Here is a 17873-nt window from a genome sequence, read left to right as displayed (position 1 = left end):
TGCGATGAGAGACTGGTCATAATTATGGTCTTGAATATGATTTAGGGATATGATTTGTAGAAACGTTGACTCTGGGCTTGATGGGTGACCTCATGAGCGATGGAGTACACGTATGGGGCATCCTGGGAGACCTCAACAGTCTCAGCCCTTCCTAGGTACCTTGATTAAGATCATGGGCGTGGCGCTCGAATACGAGGTTTTGCTGTAAGGCTGTCCATCAAAAGCACAGCATATAGTTGCACGACAGTGTCAGATTTGGGGGCTTTAGATATGCCTCGAGATTTGGGAGCGGGAACCACGGGCCAAGAGGTCGTGTGTTGCTACCCAGGTGGACTTGGAGGTTACGGCGGGGTCAGATTAGGCTTGGGAAGACCGTGGGGGATTTTTGGGTCTTCCAGAAGACGGACCAGAAGGGGCTGTGTAAAGACGATGTTTGCTACAGGCAGCCAATATCAAGTTGTTTAAAGCACTAGCAGCTATGCGCCATCACGACGGAATGTTCCCAACTCTGTCTTGCGGCGGGGAGGGGAGGGGAGGGGAGGAAGTCACGCCATGGCTGAGGCTGAGGAACCGCCAGCCTCCTAGTGGGACATGTCTGTCTCGTCATTGTGCTGTTACCCTGGCCAGATCGGGTCGCAATTATCGAGCTTGGAGGCTCATGCGGTTCCATTGCATCATGTTTTGGTTACCTACTTCTTGGGAACTCGATGTAGTTGACAGCGACTATTTCATCGATGCGACGTCTATGGAGTACTAGTGACGGTTGTGCAGGAATGGAAAGGAGTCTATCGAAAAAGAGAGTATGAGAACAAAGAGGCATGGTGGACAAGCGTGTTTGGAAGCGTCAGGCTAGCGATGTGGTGTCGTGTGATGGGATTGTGACACGGGGGGGGGCTTATACAGCCATATGGCCCCCAAATCTGCAAGCAAGGTAAGGTAGCCTAGAGGGGCTGCAGACCATCTTGCAGCGGCAGCCTGCCTCACTATAACCCCTGGCAATGAAGAAACGGGAGGCCAACGAGAGCGGGAGGACGCCGAGCTGTGATCGATCATCTAGATTCCGTAGGGCGGATGGACAGTCGTACAGTACCGATATAAGAACACTTTGTTGGCCTGCGACTTTGCTGGAAAGGTTCCAGCGTGGGATGTGGTATTGGTTCCTCACCATTGGGCCGACACAGACAACAAGGGAGTTGCGACCTTCAACAGATCGACATACTCCAAATTCAGATCAAAGACAAATCCAGACGAACGACCAAAAGCCAAATTTCCTCGGCTTTATAGACAGCTCGGTCCGTCCCGTTACATCACGAGACCGCCGAAACCCCACTTCAGATGAGCTTCAGGTCCGTTATGGTGGAGACTGGCTCCGTTGCCAGGAGTCCGCCCGAGGGGTAAGCAAGTCCGCTCCAGGTTTTGAAGTGGAAAGCTGTGAAAGTATACATAGAACTAATCAATGTGCGTAGACGGACCGACCTCTCAAGCCACGACCATAGCATCGGGCGCCGTATGAACAATTACCCTGCGCTGTCTTGGTTGACCGAGGCGTTCCTGCAGACGCAGGACCGTTCCGCGAGGATCGCCGTCGGCAGCCCGCGCTCCGGAGTCGGCATCCTCGGGCTCGGGCTGTTGGAGCACCACATCAACCTGCTCCCGACTATGCGGCACGCCGACGCGGTACCAATGTTTGACCATGCGGCGATCGGCGGCGCCAGATACCTTGGATGGCGGCAGAAGGTGGCGACGTGGCCGCTTTCCCAGCAGGAGGCGATGAATAATCGCACCTTTGCCGTTTGATTAGGAATGGGTGTGCGGATTTGGGGAGTGGATGATGGCGCGGGAGGCCGTCGCCGGATGACTCGTTATTCAGGGATGCTTGTAGAGAAGCAGAATCGGAGAAGTGGATGATGGAGGGGGGAAAGGTGTCTCCGTTTGTTTGCAGTGTGCTGGCATTCCAGCCAGCCGTCATTCGTTTGCCTCCGGATGCATCGTGCGCCCAGTCTTATTCTTGGGTCTTGGGTATGGGGCTGCCAGGATGGCGAATTTCGGAGGAAAGAAAACAAACGTTTTGGATTCACAGAAGCTCAGCTGGTGGTCCGGGTTCGTCGCTCCTTTGGACGATTTGTAGCAGAAATAACAAACAAGTCGCTCGCTCCTTCCGTCTGTCTCTGCCCGCCACGCGAGAATTTTTGGTAAGAAAAATAAGGTAGGCATGTCCTTACGTATCCTTCTGCCAGGACAGCAAAGCCCATCTCAAGCAAGTCTGAGGCGACAAGGCAGTTAATGACAAGACCCATATTATGGTGATGTGATGTGATCTCGGTGAACTCCAAGGTGTGCAATTGCCATATCGATAAAAGCTCACTAATGCAGAAAGGCGATAAGACTTAGTACGGATTTACTGGTGGATTCCAATGGCATAGTGGATTAGGTGGAGGCCGTGCGTGCGACACCGAGTCGCTGAGAGAGTGCGTGGCCCAAAGGCTGCCTGCCTGCCTGTCTGGAGACCGTCGGACCCTCAAGGTCAGCAAGAGTGGAAGCTTCCAACACTTTCCACTGCCCTGACGACACCGTCACCACCTGAATCGTAGAGCTTGGGCCAGATTCGACCCCTGGAGCGGTGCCTTACTTAAGCTACCGAATGCACCGGAGTGCACTTAATCCGCCCCACTCTATGATTTCATTGGTTGTCTGGGGACCAGACCCAGGGATTGCCGCCGCCTCCCGTCACCACCTCACACCTTCCTGCTCTTGCTGGCTGGCCTTTACTACCTCCATTGCTGCACCTGCCTGTCTCCGAAACAAAGCTTCCCATCTGCAAACCTCCCACCCTATCTCCGCCCCAACCACGAATTCTCTCCTTCACACCGTAGGAAGGGATATAAATCCAACACAAATCGTCTTTCCTTTCTGCTTTCCTGCCGAAGAGGAATTTCTACCATTGACAGCTACCCCACCCAGCTGAGGATCCCGCCTTCACCTTCACACTACGACTGCATACGGATTCCCGAATCATCAGAAACAGTCGATCAAGATGGCGCCTCCGTCGGAACAGCCCGCCGAGCACAAGAAGAAGGTCAACCTTATGTGAGTAGACATCCATCGTTCCTACTCCATAATGTGGCTCGCAAAAGCAAGGAACTATGCTGACGATACCTACTACCAGGGATGCCTCGGGTGCTGAGGTCAAGGATGTTTGTCTCCCCGAGTCTCGATCGACGCAACCGGATATCGTGATAATTATTTTGATACTAACTGAGCAAACAGCAAGATGACACCGCGACCGCTATCCTCAAGAAGAAGAAGAAGCCCAACCAGCTGATGTACGTGAGCTTTGGAAAGCGTGGGGCAAGCTTCATGACGCTAACTGACGCAGGGTTACCGATGCCGTCAACGATGACAACTCCATCATTGCCCTCTCCGAGAACACCATGGAGGCTCTTCAGCTTTTCCGTGGTGATACCGTGCTCGTACGTGGCAAGAAGAGAAAGGACACCGTCCTCATCGTCCTCGCCGACGATGAGCTGGACGATGGCAGCGCTCGCATCAACAGAGTCGTTCGCCACAACCTGCGGGTGAAGCATGGTGACATGATCACCATCCACCCCTGCCCGGATATCAAATACGTATGTGCCAACAGGACACTGCTTCTCTGAGGACAAGTTACTGACCCCCATCACAGGCCAAGCGCATTGCTGTTCTTCCCATCGCCGATACCGTTGAGGGTATCACCGGCTCCCTCTTCGACGTTTTCCTCGCTCCCTACTTCCGTGAGGCCTACAGACCTGTCCGCCAGGGCGACCTCTTCATCGTGCGCGGTGGTATGAGACAAGTAGAGTTCAAGGTTGTCGAGGTCGACCCCCCCGAATACGGCATTGTCGCACAAGATACTGTCATCCACTGCGAGGGCGAGCCTATCCAGCGTGACGAGGAGGAAGGCAACCTCAACGAGGTCGGTTACGACGACATTGGTGGCTGCAGAAAGCAGATGGCCCAGATCCGCGAGATGGTCGAGCTTCCTCTCCGTCATCCTCAGCTCTTCAAGTCGATTGGTATCAAGCCTCCCCGTGGTGTTCTTCTTTACGGTCCCCCCGGTACCGGTAAGACGTTGATGGCAAGAGCTGTCGCCAACGAGACTGGTGCTTTCTTCTTCCTCATCAACGGTCCTGAGATCATGTCAAAGATGGCTGGTGAATCAGAGTCAAACCTGCGCAAGGCCTTTGAGGAGGCCGAGAAGAACTCCCCCGCCATCATCTTCATCGACGAGATCGACTCTATTGCGCCCAAGCGTGACAAGACCAACGGTGAGGTCGAGCGCCGTGTCGTCTCTCAGCTTCTCACCCTCATGGACGGCATGAAGGCTCGCTCAAACGTCGTCGTCATGGCTGCCACCAACAGACCCAACTCCATCGACCCTGCCCTTCGTCGTTTCGGTCGTTTCGACCGTGAGGTCGACATTGGTATCCCCGACCCCACCGGACGTCTCGAGGTTCTCCAGATTCACACCAAGAACATGAAGCTTGGTGATGATGTCGACCTGGAGCAGATCGCTTCTGAGACCCACGGTTACGTCGGTTCCGATATCGCTGCCCTCTGCTCCGAGGCCGCCATGCAGCAGATTCGTGAGAAGATGGACCTTATCGATCTCGACGAGGATACCATTGACGCTGAGGTCCTCGACTCCCTTGGTGTTACCATGGAGAACTTCCGCTTCGCTCTCGGTGTCTCCAACCCCTCCGCCCTTCGCGAGGTTGCCGTTGTCGAGGTGCCCAACGTTCGCTGGGAGGATATTGGTGGTCTCGAGACCGTCAAGGCCGAGCTGCAGGAGTCCGTTCAGTACCCCGTCGACCACCCCGAGAAGTTCCTCAAGTTCGGTCTTTCCCCGTCGAGAGGTGTCCTATTCTACGGACCCCCCGGTACCGGTAAGACGATGTTGGCCAAGGCCGTCGCCAACGAGTGCGCTGCCAACTTCATCTCCGTCAAGGGCCCCGAACTTCTCAGCATGTGGTTCGGTGAGTCTGAGAGCAACATCCGTGACATCTTCGACAAGGCCCGCGCCGCTGCCCCTTGTATTGTGTTCCTCGATGAGTTGGACTCCATTGCCAAGGCTCGTGGTGGATCAATGGGCGATGCTGGTGGTGCTTCTGACCGTGTTGTCAACCAGCTTCTCACTGGTAAGTTTCCCGCATTCTAGTCTTTCCCGCATTCAAGACTAGAATGAGACGAACGTGAGCTAATTCCGTTGCAGAGATGGATGGTATGACCTCGAAGAAGAACGTCTTCGTCATTGGCGCGACCAACAGACCTGAGCAGCTTGACCCTGCTCTGTGCCGTCCTGGACGTCTGGACTCTCTCATCTACGTGCCTTTGCCCGACCAGCCCGCCCGTGCTGGTATTCTCAAGGCTCAGCTTCGCAAGACCCCTGTTGCTGGTGATGTCGACATCGACTTCATCGCCTCCAAGACCCACGGCTTCTCCGGTGCCGATCTTGGCTTCATCACTCAGCGTGCCGTCAAGCTTGCCATCAAGGAGGCCATCACCGCCGATATCCAGAAGACCAAGGCTCGTGAGGCCGCGGGCGAGGAGGCGATGGATGAGGATGAAGAGGATCCCGTTCCTGAGCTTACCAAGCGCCATTTCGAAGAGGCCATGCAAATGGCTCGCCGTTCCGTCAGCGACGTGGAGATTCGCCGGTACGAGGCCTTTGCTCAGCAAATGAAGAATGCTGGTCCTGGCGCGTACTTCAAGTTCCCCGAAGGCGAGGGTGCCGCAAATGAGGCTGCCAACAGCTTCGGCGACGCAGGCAACGATGATGATCTTTACGACTAAGGGATGGGTGGGTTAGAGTGCCACTTAATGCAAGCACGCCCTCGTTGTATTCTAGTTTTTCCTTGCTCTCCGATGCATCTGCGTCGTCACGCGTACAGATGATGGGCCGAGTCACAGAAATTCGAGCCTATCGACGGAAATCTGGGGGCGGACGGAGTTGGTAGACAGGTAGTTTCCATGATAAGTTGACCATATCAAGCCTAATTCCCAGATCGATGTGTGATATTGCGCGAGACCATGTCTTCACAAGACTATTTAGCTTAATTCACTTAGTCGTTGTTATTGCGAGGTGGAGCTCCAAGTCTGCAAGAATGGTAGGATGCGCACGGGGAATCACTCGTGACAGAATGGGGTTGAATGGTACAGAGATGCTGAGGATGAAGCATATTGGTCAACCTATTCATTTTTGCCCCCTTAATCATAGTCGGCTACGTAAAGAAGTTGAATCTCGTGTGTGCTCGTCCCTTCTGCGGAACGAACTATCCCAAGAATCTGATTTATGTGTACACACGATGCCCGTCTCGGCATCGTCTTTATCTGACATCAATAGCTTTTATCATCAACAATAGCACTTTGCTCAAACCAGCCAGCAAAGAGATGCTCCATAAGCATCTCAAAGCTGAGTGAACCATCTTGTGAACATCGCAGAGGCGTCGGATCCCAACCTCAGGCAGTGCTCATCATTGGCCACCTTTCGTGACCATCTTCTCCCAAAGGCCTGCTGCTATAGCCTTCTCCCCAATCCGTCGTCATTGCCGTGGTAACACCGTCATCTCTGCCCAGCTCCATCTCCCAAGCTCACACCTCATCTTCAGCTGGTACTATCAATCTCGCAGACAGCCTCCAGGCTTTCTTGTGTGACTTTGATGGCCTCGTCGATAACAGCGGAAGGGATGGCCAGGTTCGGCTGGGCACTCGAGTCTGCGCCACCGGGCGCCGGCGTAGAGGAGGCGGTGCCGTTGGTCTTCTTGTCCTTGTCCTTATCCTTCTCCGACGCTGCGCCGTTTGTTTTTGCTGTTGAGGGGGATGCGTTGGAGGGGGCTGAGGGGTCGAGGGTGTCCTGGCGGACGTCGCCGAGGACGCGGCGGAGGAGGTCTGGGAAGGTTGAGACTTCGCCTGTACGGAGGAGGTTGAGGGCGTGGTTCTGAATCAGCGTGGGCCAGTTTGCTTGGTTTGCGTGGAGGGAGTGGAGGAGCTGTTCCTGGATTCTGGAAAGGAGAGGTTAGAGATGGTTAGCTTTTGCGATGTTCTCTTCCCAGCGCCATGTGGGGTTCGATGAAGGATAAGGGAGGGCTTACTTTGTGACATGACCGTCCTTAAGCAGTAATGTGTTGATTTGTGATCTCAGCTCTGGGTCTAGAGTAGCTGCTGAGTGGTTTGCGGCCGAAGGTGGCACCTTCACTGGGGTTGATGGTGTCTGGCTCATCTTTGCTGATCTGCTAGGTGTATGTGTAGGGTTTCGAGGTAAAAATGCGCCTGAAGAGGCTTCGTATTGGTATCCGTAAGGGATTTGTGATATGAAGTAGTGTCACTGGTGGTAATTCTGGCAGCGCAGGGCTGTATCGTTTACCGTGGTCGATTGATGATGGAGCTGCTACGTAAAGCAGGTGTCGCGCACGCGGTGGAGTGGGAGCCTGGAGTCCGTTGTTAGCAGGTAGAATATCTGCTTAGCATCCAGAGACATACTGATTAGAAGGCGTGTAAGCAAATTCTTGGGTATCGATGTCAAAAAGCGCAGTGTCTGTGGTTAATTGAGCATTCGCGGTCGCAGAAAGTGGTGATCTTTGGTGGCAAGGCTGACTTTGTTTTTGGAGCCGCCTCCGGGGAAGCTTCAGGTTCTCAGCAGCTGGCAGTGCTCACTGGTGCGCAAGGCTGAAATCATGCAGGGGTTTTCTGGTTTTGGCAGGCGGCGGGCACGTGGGGCCGGCCTGGATTTTGCGACGACGAGCCGCCTAAAACCTGGAGGAGACTGCCACCTGCCGCTGGAGGGCCACTCCACCTCAGTTTCCCATGGAGCAGGAGCGCCCCCCTCCACACCAAAAGCTGCCGACCCCACTTTCCTTCTGTCAGAAAATGAGGGACCCGTCTTCCCCAAGCTTCCATTTTACCCGCCAGACTATCTGTACTTTACTTTCATAGTCATGATTGAACGACCATCAAACACCAACTCGCATTCATCCGAACCATCGAGATCCACTCCTCTTCCGGTAGTCTCGTGTGAGATGGATGATACGCCAGGCGACTTACAAAGCAACACAGCAACGTGGAATGGGGATAACCAACGTCGTAAACGGAGCACCATAAAGAATTTCAACTCTCATCAAACTCACACTTCGTCTCAAACTGTCAAGCCAATTTGCCTGACAACTACAGTCTTTTTCCGCGCATTTTCACTCATTTCACACTCCCTTTTAACAGCTTTTTCCGAACACCGAGCCATGGTACCGCCATCGACGTTGGTGGCCAAGAGCCCGATGACAGCTCATATCTCGACCGCTTGTCGGTGAAGGTCCTTGCTTGATCTTCCAACAAGTCACATAGACTTTGTCTTTCCGCGCACTGCATACACTTTCGAGAGGATCTAACCCCCAGTAATACCAATGGCAGGCGCACGGGAAGTATCTCGCTTGTACACCGTCTCCAACATGCGTCCAGAAAGTCTGGTAGCTGCTAGGAAGTTCTAAGGCGAGCTCGCCCCGCCCTCGCCGCGGCGGGGCGGGCGGGCGGCGATGTCACAGTCTCCCCATGAGGACCACACTGACGGCCGACTTCCTCCGGCCCGTCCCCGAAAAGTATGACCGCACCGCGCATGGAACTAGGTCCAAACCTACGGCCTGGCATCCACTACATACGCATCGACATACTACTCTCACGAACCGGGCCTTCCCGCAGCGATAATCGCTTCCCGAGAAAGTGTGGCAGGGCCCCCGTCTCTTCCGCCCCCCTTAATCTAGGCCTTGGCCCGCAGAGAAGACGAGAAGACGTTCTTTGCGTATTGGACGATGAGAAGATGCTCCTTTCACGACTGCTTAGTGTGCGTAGCCGAGCCGGGCGCTGTATCACCGAGCCATGCGAGGCGAGCAGATCACCAACGGTCACGTTGGACCGCCTACACGAACCAAAACGCTTGCCGGGGACCGGGGGTCTGGGACTTGCATCTCTGCGGGACGTCGTTTTTCTTTCTTCTTGTCTCCCGGGTATGGTTTCCGGAGGCTGGACGACGTTACTGCAAGGCGAGTCGTAAAGTTGCGTCCGCTCGCTGCGTCGGAGACTCCCCATGTGGAAGTCCACACTGTCGGTCAAGACTTTGACCCGGCTCACCGATTCGAGAAGCAAGGGGATTCCCGAACCTGCTTCCGGTTGCACTGCGATTTCTCGGGTTCGCTGGCCCGCTGTCGTTGGCGCTGGCGCCTGCGCAAAGAAGCAAAGCCCTATCTAGAACCTATGCCATCCCGACCTTGCATGACAACCTCTACACCGAGGGCGTGATGGAAGTGGGCGAGTATCTCAAGCGGCATCCATGTGGTGTATTCCCATTCGGCCGGATCGCGGGAGTACAGCCTTCGAGACATGCCTGGATATAAGTCACAGGACTCTCAGCCAATACTTCTCCGGATGGCGTTCTCGCTGTCGCGCCCCATCTATATTGTATTTTGGTCGCATCATAGATGCGCGCAGCGATTCATTGCCATGCTTCCATTTGTAGAGAAGGTTTCCCGGGGCAAGATATCTCACCTCCCGGCCGGGGGTTGGATTGCTTTCTCTCTTCCTTCTAATGCCCTCATTCTTTTTTTTTCCTTCTCGCAACTTGGAGGGCCATTTAACGATAAGAGAAGCAAGTTGGGACCCGTTTTCTTGAACCACCCCAGACAGGCATGTAGTACACCGACCCCCTTCACCGCTACTATCCCGCTATGCAGGTTGATAAAACCCCCCCAGCTCCAAGAGCCGAGCCCACGAACGACAACCCCGGCACGGTACTAGGTTACCGTGCCGCGAGAGTCCACTTTGAAAGTCTACTTTCCCCCATCTCGGCGCAGCTAGCCGAATGCAGGCGGGATTCTTGGGAAGGGAGGAGGGTAACAACGAAATGTGAGGGCTGCCGCGGAGCCAACTTCCCAGTGGGCCTCCCGTATGTATGTACAAGCTACCAAGGACTGCAGTCTGCAACCCATTTCCACGGGATGCCGTTTCTGGTTTTCGTCGTATCACACGTATCTCCTTCTTTTAGTTCTTACGACCTTTCTTTCCTTGCCTTCATTTCTTGTCCAATGCTTTGCTTCATAGGCACGATAGGTATCCCAATCAGCCGTTCTTCCACCTTGAGGAAGAAAAAAAAGCTGGCAGAGCCTATAAGCACCGCATGCTGCAGGGTCTCTTGTGTTTCGGCGACGCGACTGGATGCTGTTCGTGTTGCTAGCCAAAGATCCAATCGCGACCCCTGACTTGTCCAACGTCTTGCTTGGCCGCACCTTTTTTGCCGTCTTACAAGTGAACTCTTTGGGAGCAGGCTGTGGGCCCATGAGATGTTGGACAGAGCAGCGAGAGAAATCCCATCTACCAGTCTAGCGGGAGTGTGAGAGTGAGATACGACCGAGGTCCCGGAACCGTGAATGTGGGTTTTTGGGTCCTCGTCTATGACGGCTCGTTTCGGCAGGCAAGTTCTCGTTCGACGTGAAAGATGTAGGTCTGACCTTCTCGTCTGTATGCGTGTAAGCCTTTGATGTTTTACGTTGTGTTTTTGGAACTCTTGGCTCTGCTGTATGACGGCGGGCTTCCCTCCATCGAACGTGTTCCCGTGTGAACGTGACCAGGGAGCCTCGCGTCTACGTTGTTTACCTCGTGATATCGTGCGTCGGGAGGGGGACCTGGGATGTGATCAAGCATCTCGATTTGATGGTTTTGTGATGGAATTTATATGTATCTAGGTATCCATCCTCCGGGGGGCTGCAAGCTTTGACTTGGCGCAGATTCGAAGAAGCCATGAACGGTTTGTCTTGAATCATCACTCATCTCAGGTCGACCGTTCGAGGTCATTGCTCGCGTGCCCCCCCTCACCCCTCTAGAAGTTCCGGAAGAACCTATTGGCCCGCGGAAAAGAGCGTTTTCAAAATCTCACCTTACTGCGAAGACCTGACTTGTTGGGTTTTTTCAAGCTAATGGATGGCGGTCTGCTACATTGCCCATCCGGTTCAGCTCGGCCGGGGGGCGTGTCTTCGAACCTTCATCGTTACAGCCGCGGTTCTTCTAGACATTTATCAGTCTCTAAGTATCTCTCTCTCTCTCGCTCGCTCTCCAACGGCAGGCAGCTGCTCCTCGGCGTCCATTGGCGCATTATATATGCTGACAAGCCACCGTTGGAGAACGATCTCCACGATCTATCAATAGTCAGTCAACAGAAGACTCGTAACCGGGGCTGTATACTCCATACTGCCATTGGCAATACACGGGAGTCGGGAGGTACTTGGAAGAGGGCCTCGGGCTAGATGGCAAGTTAGTCCGATCTGATGACAAGTCGTTGCGATATGCTCTTTCTCCCACCCTTCCCTTCGCCGCTGCCACCCCCCTAGGTTTACGGAGTACGGTACTTCGAGACCCTTGCTCCTTCGGCTTACATCCCCCAAAAAGATCTGCGTAATGGAAGTTGGAACAAGCGGAGAAGCTCCGACTCTGAACGACCAACCAACCCCCTGGGCATTGTAGTGTAAGTAGCTACGGAGTACAGTAACTTTGTAACTTGCTGAATCAGATCGAAACTCAGGAGAATTGATATGAACCTAGGCCTGATGTGTCGTGCAAGGCCCCTCCCTTACCGCCGGTACTGTACCCTGCTCTTCATAAGTTTTCTCAGATTCTTACCTGTTTCTACCAGTATCTTGCCTCCAGAAAAGAGAAAAAAAAAATAAAACATGTGACGAGAAGGTGATATCGAAGCTATCCGTTTCCGCTCTCCTACCTCGGCAGAAAGGGGTGGCTGGCTGTCAAGATCGCTTCCTCGGTCCGGCGCTCTACCGCCTTCTCTCTCGATGCAGAACATCTCACATATGGACTGGGGCCATTAGAGCAAGGAAAGATAAAGTACGGTGCAAGCACAAAAAAAAAGGAAAAAAAAAGAAAAGAAATCCATGAACATTGTCTCAGATTGTGCCGCCGGCTGGGCATCACCGCCCTTTGTCTCCCTACCAAGAGCTTTCTTCTTCCTGACAAAAAGCTGGTGCTTGGTAACTCGTACAACGTGGTACGCGGGCACCGTCTGCACGTATCTACCTAGTAACCTAGGTGTCTGGGTATTATCCGAGGAAATCACTTTGCGACCGATTCGTGTCACCTCAAATGCTGTGACATCTTTCCCAACGCCCCAATCCGCCCACCCGCCTTGGCTATTGACGCACAGCAGCGGCAGCCACCAACGGCGGTGGAAGGCGAGTTTAGTTGCAGAAAAGCAAAAGGGGAAAAAAAAAATTCAAGACGGTCTCGCAGCTTTTCTCTGAGTCAGAACGTCATCAGACTCAACTCGTGCTTTTCATGCCTCAAAGTAAAGCCACTGGAGGTCTTTGGTGTCAACGCCCCATTCAAGTTCATCCCATGCTCTCGCATCCATCTCGAAACGGGTACCCATAATCGAAGTTGGAACATTGGACCCTGAAGCCGACCTTCCCGGAGGTGAAACTGCCATCTCGTCGTCGGTTGTGGTCGGAAGGGCAGCCGGTAGGAGAACAGGGGGGCCAGGCTCGCTAGAAACTTGAGTTTATCACTCCCCCGATTATCGGTACGACCCTACTTAGTCAGTGACGATAACAAAACACAAATACTGAAAGGATGTTTCGATACGAAAAGTGTAAATCAGCACACGGAAACTCCAAGCCGCTGAAACAGACGAAACTGGTACTCTGAACCTTTGCGGGCCAGCTTAGCGGGGGAAAAAAATATCGTGGTCAATCCTTGCCCTCACAGAAGCCCGACATCAATATATCGAAACTCAGCCTTTGATAGCAGCAGCAAGTGATAGCCAAGAGGGTCGCCCCGTGCCACTGGGTGTCACGGTGTGTGGCTGACTAGCACGTAGGACGGACGGCCTGCTGACGATCGCAAAGGTCTAGACCGCAAGATTGTCCGATCTGCGACGATCTCACCAATGTTGTTCGGTTACTGCATCAAACCCAGCATGTTGTAACAAAGGCGGCCCGCTTCCATGTAGTATGATGTCTGGCAGTGTGACCGACGCAGCTGGAAGTAACGGAGACATATGACAACTTGACCAGAGTCACCGACGCTCTCAGTGTTTGTAAATACTGTGGCTGCGTGTTCTTGGTCGGCCCCGGGTTGAGCAAGGACCTCATCGCTGCAAATCGTTGATAGCCAACGACGTCCAGTGAGGCTCAAGAAGTCAATGTCACGATGTGGGGGACCAACGGGCACTGTTGGTGTGCTGTGCAGTCCCACTTCCGAGAATTCCCCTTCCATCCCCCACGAGCCATGTTCCCCCAAACCCCAATCAAGGTAAGTTTGCATACGGGGTGCATATGTTGTGTCGAATGAATGACGTCTCAGCCTTGTGACACCAGATCATTACTTGCTCCATTTCAACGTCATGAGCCTGCAGCGTGGCACATCTGTCCTCGATATGCAATGTAGTAGGAAATCCAGGCCTTGTCGGCGACGGGAACTTCGACCACGTGGAGGAGCTCTGTGGGACGGACAAACACATATTGAAAGCTGGAAGCTGAGAATGTGTCGGTGGCCGTCATCACTCTCGGGGATCTACCGTAGACACCCTTGTCGGAGGTGTCAAAGTGTGGTCTAGACACCTGCAGAAGATGCCGGCGGTGATTCGGACGGCCTTCCCGTTTCGCGGTTGAGCATGGTCATAGCAACCCGGTGAGAGGGCCAGCTGCATCCGTACCCAAATCGGCCTCCAACGTTGACGGACAACGGCGGGCTGATCACCGCATGTTTGATGGCAACGCCCGCCGGAGATGGCTTCGTCTTTATGGTAGGGGCAAATGCATCGGCCTGCAGTGCGGCTAACAGCTCACTGCCCAGCTAAGACACGTAAATCGAACGGGGAATTTCGATGCAGGCGATACGTTTACTGTACAGTATTGAACCACGATGGCTGCGCAGGTGAATTATACCTCGAAACCGAGAAGCTTTGTTTAGCCTAAGGAAAGGCCAACGCTCGATCATTTTGTATCGCGTGAAAAGCATTTGCGTGAGACGGAGATCGTGAGAGGAAACCGCAAGCGAAAGGAAGGCCAAATCTTCACAGGCCGCCAGCGACCTTCAGCTGTTGACGGGACTACACCGGGCCGTAGGCCGCTCGGGAGGCACACACACACACACACACACACACACACACGCTCACCGACCATCTGCATGAGGTAGCTGATAATGCTCCATCGGTTCCCAATCGAGGGCTTTCTTGTAATTGCAAACGATGTGTGAGACGCGCCAGGTCAACGTGAACAGTTGGAAGGTTGTTGGAGCAATGGCGCAGCCTGTCTCATCCGACATTTCATTGCGCGTCCTACACACATCGGATTGTTATAAGTGTCGGACGGTCTAGGTGAAACAGCTATTAAAAGCCTCGGCGACTTCCCTCCCGAACGGTCTGCAACAGCCGCAACTTACAGCGGCGACGTGACTCGAGGCTGGCGTTGCAGATCCGTCACCGACCTCTTCCTTGCAGTGGTTAAGTCTACACTCGTGTAAACAGGACGAGCTGAGAAGCTTACTTGGGTTCGGAAACAGAACTCATGCTCCTCTAGCGTACAACCCTAGACTTTAGTTTTCGCATCTCTTGCAAAAGGCTGACCGTGTGTGATCGCTCAGATCTGGCTCCAGCGACCGGACAGAACGCAACAGCGTAGATCACTCACTCTTAGCAGCCATGGAATCGGAAGCCTTCAGCGCAACTGAACAGGCGGCTAAGCACGAAAACTTACCGTATGTGACACGAGAATCGAGCCATCGGTTGACCGACGGATTTATCGACCGCGTCCAGGTCGTGTAAAGCAACGGGAGGAACAAAAAGTGACGAAAAGGGATCCTGTGTCTTGGAATCCTTGACATTTCTCCGCAGCTTCTGGGCCATCCTATGGCGATTACGACTAATAGGAGGGTTCGAATTGGTTCTCGTTGGGGGCGAGATGTGCTCGCGAAATCCGCCTATCCACGAGCGGATACTTTTGGTAGGTAGATTCCAGAGGCTGTTGGGCGCCCGACCAATCCCAGAGACCATCTAGTGCCGCAAAGCGTCGGACGGTTCAGCCAAAGAGCAACAGCAACTCACCACCCCGAGAACGATCCAAGCCGCCGAGTTGCAGGGGCAGTCCGGCCTGTCTTTGAGATGGTGGGTGCCGGACCTGGACCTGCTTGTGCTCCTGAACGTGTCTAGGTCACAGGTGGGTAGGCACATAGGCTCACTCGCTGGTCCGGTATATGCATGCGTAAATGCACGCTGCGGCTGCCGTCACTGTGCCCTCGTCTGCTAACGCAGCTGATGGTGGAGTTCAAGCGGTGAGAAGGGCCTGGATGCAAGCCGTTTGGTTGGGATTCTGACCACCCAAAAGCGCGGGCTGATATCAAACCGCGACAGCATCGCAAGCAGTGACGGCAGCGGTGCAGGCGGTTCCAGGGGTTCTGGAAGCCGTGAGTGACAAGGTTGATGATTGCTCGATGGTCTTTCATTTTTGCAACATCCTTGACGGATGCTGACACCGGATACGGGCTGGGAAACCGAGGCCGGGGCAGAAAGAAAGAGAACCCGACGAAGGAGGTTGTACCCAGTCATAGAGCGGCGGCGGCGGCGGATCGGAAAGGCTGCGTCGGCTAGGCGAAAGCTGATATTGTAGGTTATCGTGGCTGACAAGCGGTTGTTTTTGCATCTAGGTGTCGGTGCGCATCTCGGCCGAGGACTACTCCTGTACCATACATGCCCGTTGCCCGTTGTCGTGGCAGTACAACGTCTAGAATCTAGAGAAATAGGTTCTTGCTTGGCGTTTTGGGTGCGCAAGCCCGAAAACCTTGTTTGGTTTTCCTTCGTATTTACAGTGAGTGATTCGGCACCTCGAACGGAGGCATCGGGCAATTCGAGCATAGTGGGGTTGAGGAAGCAAGAAACATTCCACGCGTGTTGCGTATAGATACAAAGAAGGGAGGATGTTGACATGGCAGTCAGAGGACTCATAGAATCGAGAGATAGGTAGACCTGGCGTCGAGAAAGTGTGCTAGCCTGCGAGTTAGTTGAGGCGAAGTGACAGTCCGTCAGTTGGTTAGCCAGAGGCGTAAGCCAGCCTTTGACCCAGCCATGCCATACCACACTGGTGACTGGACGGGTCAAAGTGGCCCGGCTAAATAGTTTTCAAGGATGATCATCGTAAGGTGGGAATCGGTTGTGAATGAAACCAGAGAATAAATGCTGAACTGGCGATGGACTCAATAGGTAGGTACTCCAGCTCGATCCGAGAACGGTCAGCAAAAGAGAGGAATTCGAGGCATACGGATACTGCGTAAGTCAATTGAAGGAGACGGCGAGGAGGCGTGAAGGAGGGGAGGTTCAAGGCAGGCAAGGATCGGTCAAGGGTTTGGTGTTTCCCCTTCCCGTTTATCCTTCCATTCCGCAGCTGAGGCCCTTTCCAGATGGAACCAGCGATGGGTCTGGAAGGGAAAGGGCTTGCAACTTGGAAGCTGGCAATGCAAGTAAGGAAGGTAAGGTAAGCTATTACTCCGTCAGCAGTGGTAAGTATTCGTACCTCACTCAGTACTGAGTACCTCCCTACCTTCTTACCTTGTACGGCGACAACCGCACCTCACCTCACCTCACTCACAGTCTTACACCAAACGACCAAACGCCCAATCAGCACCACCACGGCAGGCATGGCAGGAACGCATCGGAAGCTCTCCGGAAACAACACGACGAGGCCCGAGGCCGGGACTGGGCAGGAATTCCAGCAGCAGCAGCAAGCGCGTGCAGTCGAATGCAGATGCAGCAAGTCCCATGCAATGACGGCCAATTTATTACTTAGCTCGTTCCGTTGGTGCCATGAACGGAACTCTGGATCAATTCCCATTCGAAGCAGGATTTTCAAGATGGAGGGGGCCAAGAGTATTTTGTCGGTAAGACGAAGGAAGGACAACACGAGTGAGAAGGAGGGAAAAAGAAAAAAAAAAACCTACGACATGGAAGCAATGACTGAGTGAATAAAAACATAGAGAGAGAGAAAAAAGAACTTTATTGATAACCCATTGGTAAGATGCTTCATAGACTGTAGGACCCCTCACTAGCTGACTGGCAGGACCTAACCTTTGGGTACATTCGCACTTGCCTCTATTCAGAACTTGCAAGCAACAAGGGTCGATGAGGGACATTGGATGCTACAATCTTTGATTCGATTCTCCCCCTTCCTCTCTCGTAGTCTCCTCCTCCCGGGTCTTCTCAGCTCAGGCAGGGGGGGGGGGGCATCCGTCAAGATGACTTTGTAACTTTGTGTTTCTCAACATCCCTCACCATCGTTACGTATTTCTTCGTCTTACTTTTTTTTCTTTCTTACTACCGTGCGGCGTGCCGTCATTCTTCTGGACGTTCCCGTTCCCGTGTTTCCGTTTTTTCCCTTCCAAGCTTCCCGTCCCCTCGTGTTTTATTACCGATATCTTTCATAAACTTTTGTTACTTTTGTATGTACCGCCAGCCTAGGGAAGAGCGGTACTAAGCAATGCCGGGTAGCTACCTTAGATCAAGGATGAACTACCCATACAAAACAGATGACTGGATGACCTCGGTCGTTCCAACTAGCTCCCCCTCGTCCCCCCGTCAGCTGCAACATTGTCTCGCACCGTCTTAAACCCGTCCTGTGTACACCGTAGAACATTCCGCTTCGAGGCGTCCCGGGAACACCTCCTTGATGATCGCAGTGGTGGTCGGGTGTTCGCTCCGTGCTCTCGAACTGCTCTATCTACTTGTCGAGTTGTCTGCAAAGATAGGCTCTAGCGCCCTTGATCGCAAGAGCTAAGCCAAGGTGTGTGTGGTCTCGGGACTCAGATCC

At 53.6% G+C, this 17873-nt stretch overlaps 7 protein-coding genes across 7 annotated transcripts; 3 read left to right on the top strand and 4 right to left on the bottom strand.

Annotated features, from left to right (window-relative positions):
* Positions 1 to 1353: 1353 nt before the first annotated feature.
* Positions 1354 to 1797, top strand: CPAR01_08937 (uncharacterized protein; the record flags this gene model as incomplete). Its single annotated transcript, XM_060493204.1, has 2 exons — positions 1354 to 1394; positions 1467 to 1797. 2 exons carry the CDS (start codon positions 1354 to 1356, stop codon positions 1795 to 1797), a joined length of 372 nt encoding a protein of 123 aa, XP_060347334.1.
* An 844-nt stretch (positions 1798 to 2641) lies between these two features.
* CPAR01_08936 (uncharacterized protein) lies at positions 2642 to 2965 on the top strand (the record flags this gene model as incomplete). Its single annotated transcript, XM_060493203.1, has 1 exon — positions 2642 to 2965. One exon carries the CDS (start codon positions 2642 to 2644, stop codon positions 2963 to 2965), a length of 324 nt encoding a protein of 107 aa, XP_060347333.1.
* A 69-nt stretch (positions 2966 to 3034) lies between these two features.
* On the top strand, positions 3035 to 5829 carry CPAR01_08935 (AAA family ATPase; the record flags this gene model as incomplete). The annotated part of the gene is made up of 6 exons (XM_060493202.1): positions 3035 to 3087; positions 3167 to 3194; positions 3268 to 3323; positions 3377 to 3626; positions 3683 to 5174; positions 5249 to 5829. The coding sequence occupies 6 exons, from the start codon at positions 3035 to 3037 to the stop codon at positions 5827 to 5829; spliced, it is 2460 nt and encodes an 819-aa protein (XP_060347332.1).
* An 811-nt stretch (positions 5830 to 6640) lies between these two features.
* CPAR01_08934 (uncharacterized protein) lies at positions 6641 to 7255 on the bottom strand (the record flags this gene model as incomplete). Its single annotated transcript, XM_060493201.1, has 2 exons — positions 6641 to 7037; positions 7128 to 7255. 2 exons carry the CDS (start codon positions 7253 to 7255, stop codon positions 6641 to 6643), a joined length of 525 nt encoding a protein of 174 aa, XP_060347331.1.
* A 6321-nt stretch (positions 7256 to 13576) lies between these two features.
* On the bottom strand, positions 13577 to 13726 carry CPAR01_08933 (uncharacterized protein; the record flags this gene model as incomplete). Its single annotated transcript, XM_060493200.1, has 1 exon — positions 13577 to 13726. One exon carries the CDS (start codon positions 13724 to 13726, stop codon positions 13577 to 13579), a length of 150 nt encoding a protein of 49 aa, XP_060347330.1.
* A 1593-nt stretch (positions 13727 to 15319) lies between these two features.
* CPAR01_08932 (uncharacterized protein) lies at positions 15320 to 16018 on the bottom strand (the record flags this gene model as incomplete). Its single annotated transcript, XM_060493199.1, has 1 exon — positions 15320 to 16018. The coding sequence occupies one exon, from the start codon at positions 16016 to 16018 to the stop codon at positions 15320 to 15322; it is 699 nt and encodes a 232-aa protein (XP_060347329.1).
* A 622-nt stretch (positions 16019 to 16640) lies between these two features.
* CPAR01_08931 (uncharacterized protein) lies at positions 16641 to 16901 on the bottom strand (the record flags this gene model as incomplete). The annotated part of the gene is made up of 1 exon (XM_060493198.1): positions 16641 to 16901. The coding sequence occupies one exon, from the start codon at positions 16899 to 16901 to the stop codon at positions 16641 to 16643; it is 261 nt and encodes an 86-aa protein (XP_060347328.1).
* Between the last annotated feature and the right edge of the window lie 972 nt (positions 16902 to 17873).

The sequence above is a fragment of the Colletotrichum paranaense genome, assembly GCF_030867605.1.
Source record: "Colletotrichum paranaense strain IMI 384185 chromosome Unknown Scaffold_7.1, whole genome shotgun sequence".
In the NCBI taxonomy this organism is placed as follows: domain Eukaryota; kingdom Fungi; phylum Ascomycota; class Sordariomycetes; order Glomerellales; family Glomerellaceae; genus Colletotrichum; species Colletotrichum paranaense.
This window is presented reverse-complemented; position numbering and strand designations above follow the sequence as displayed.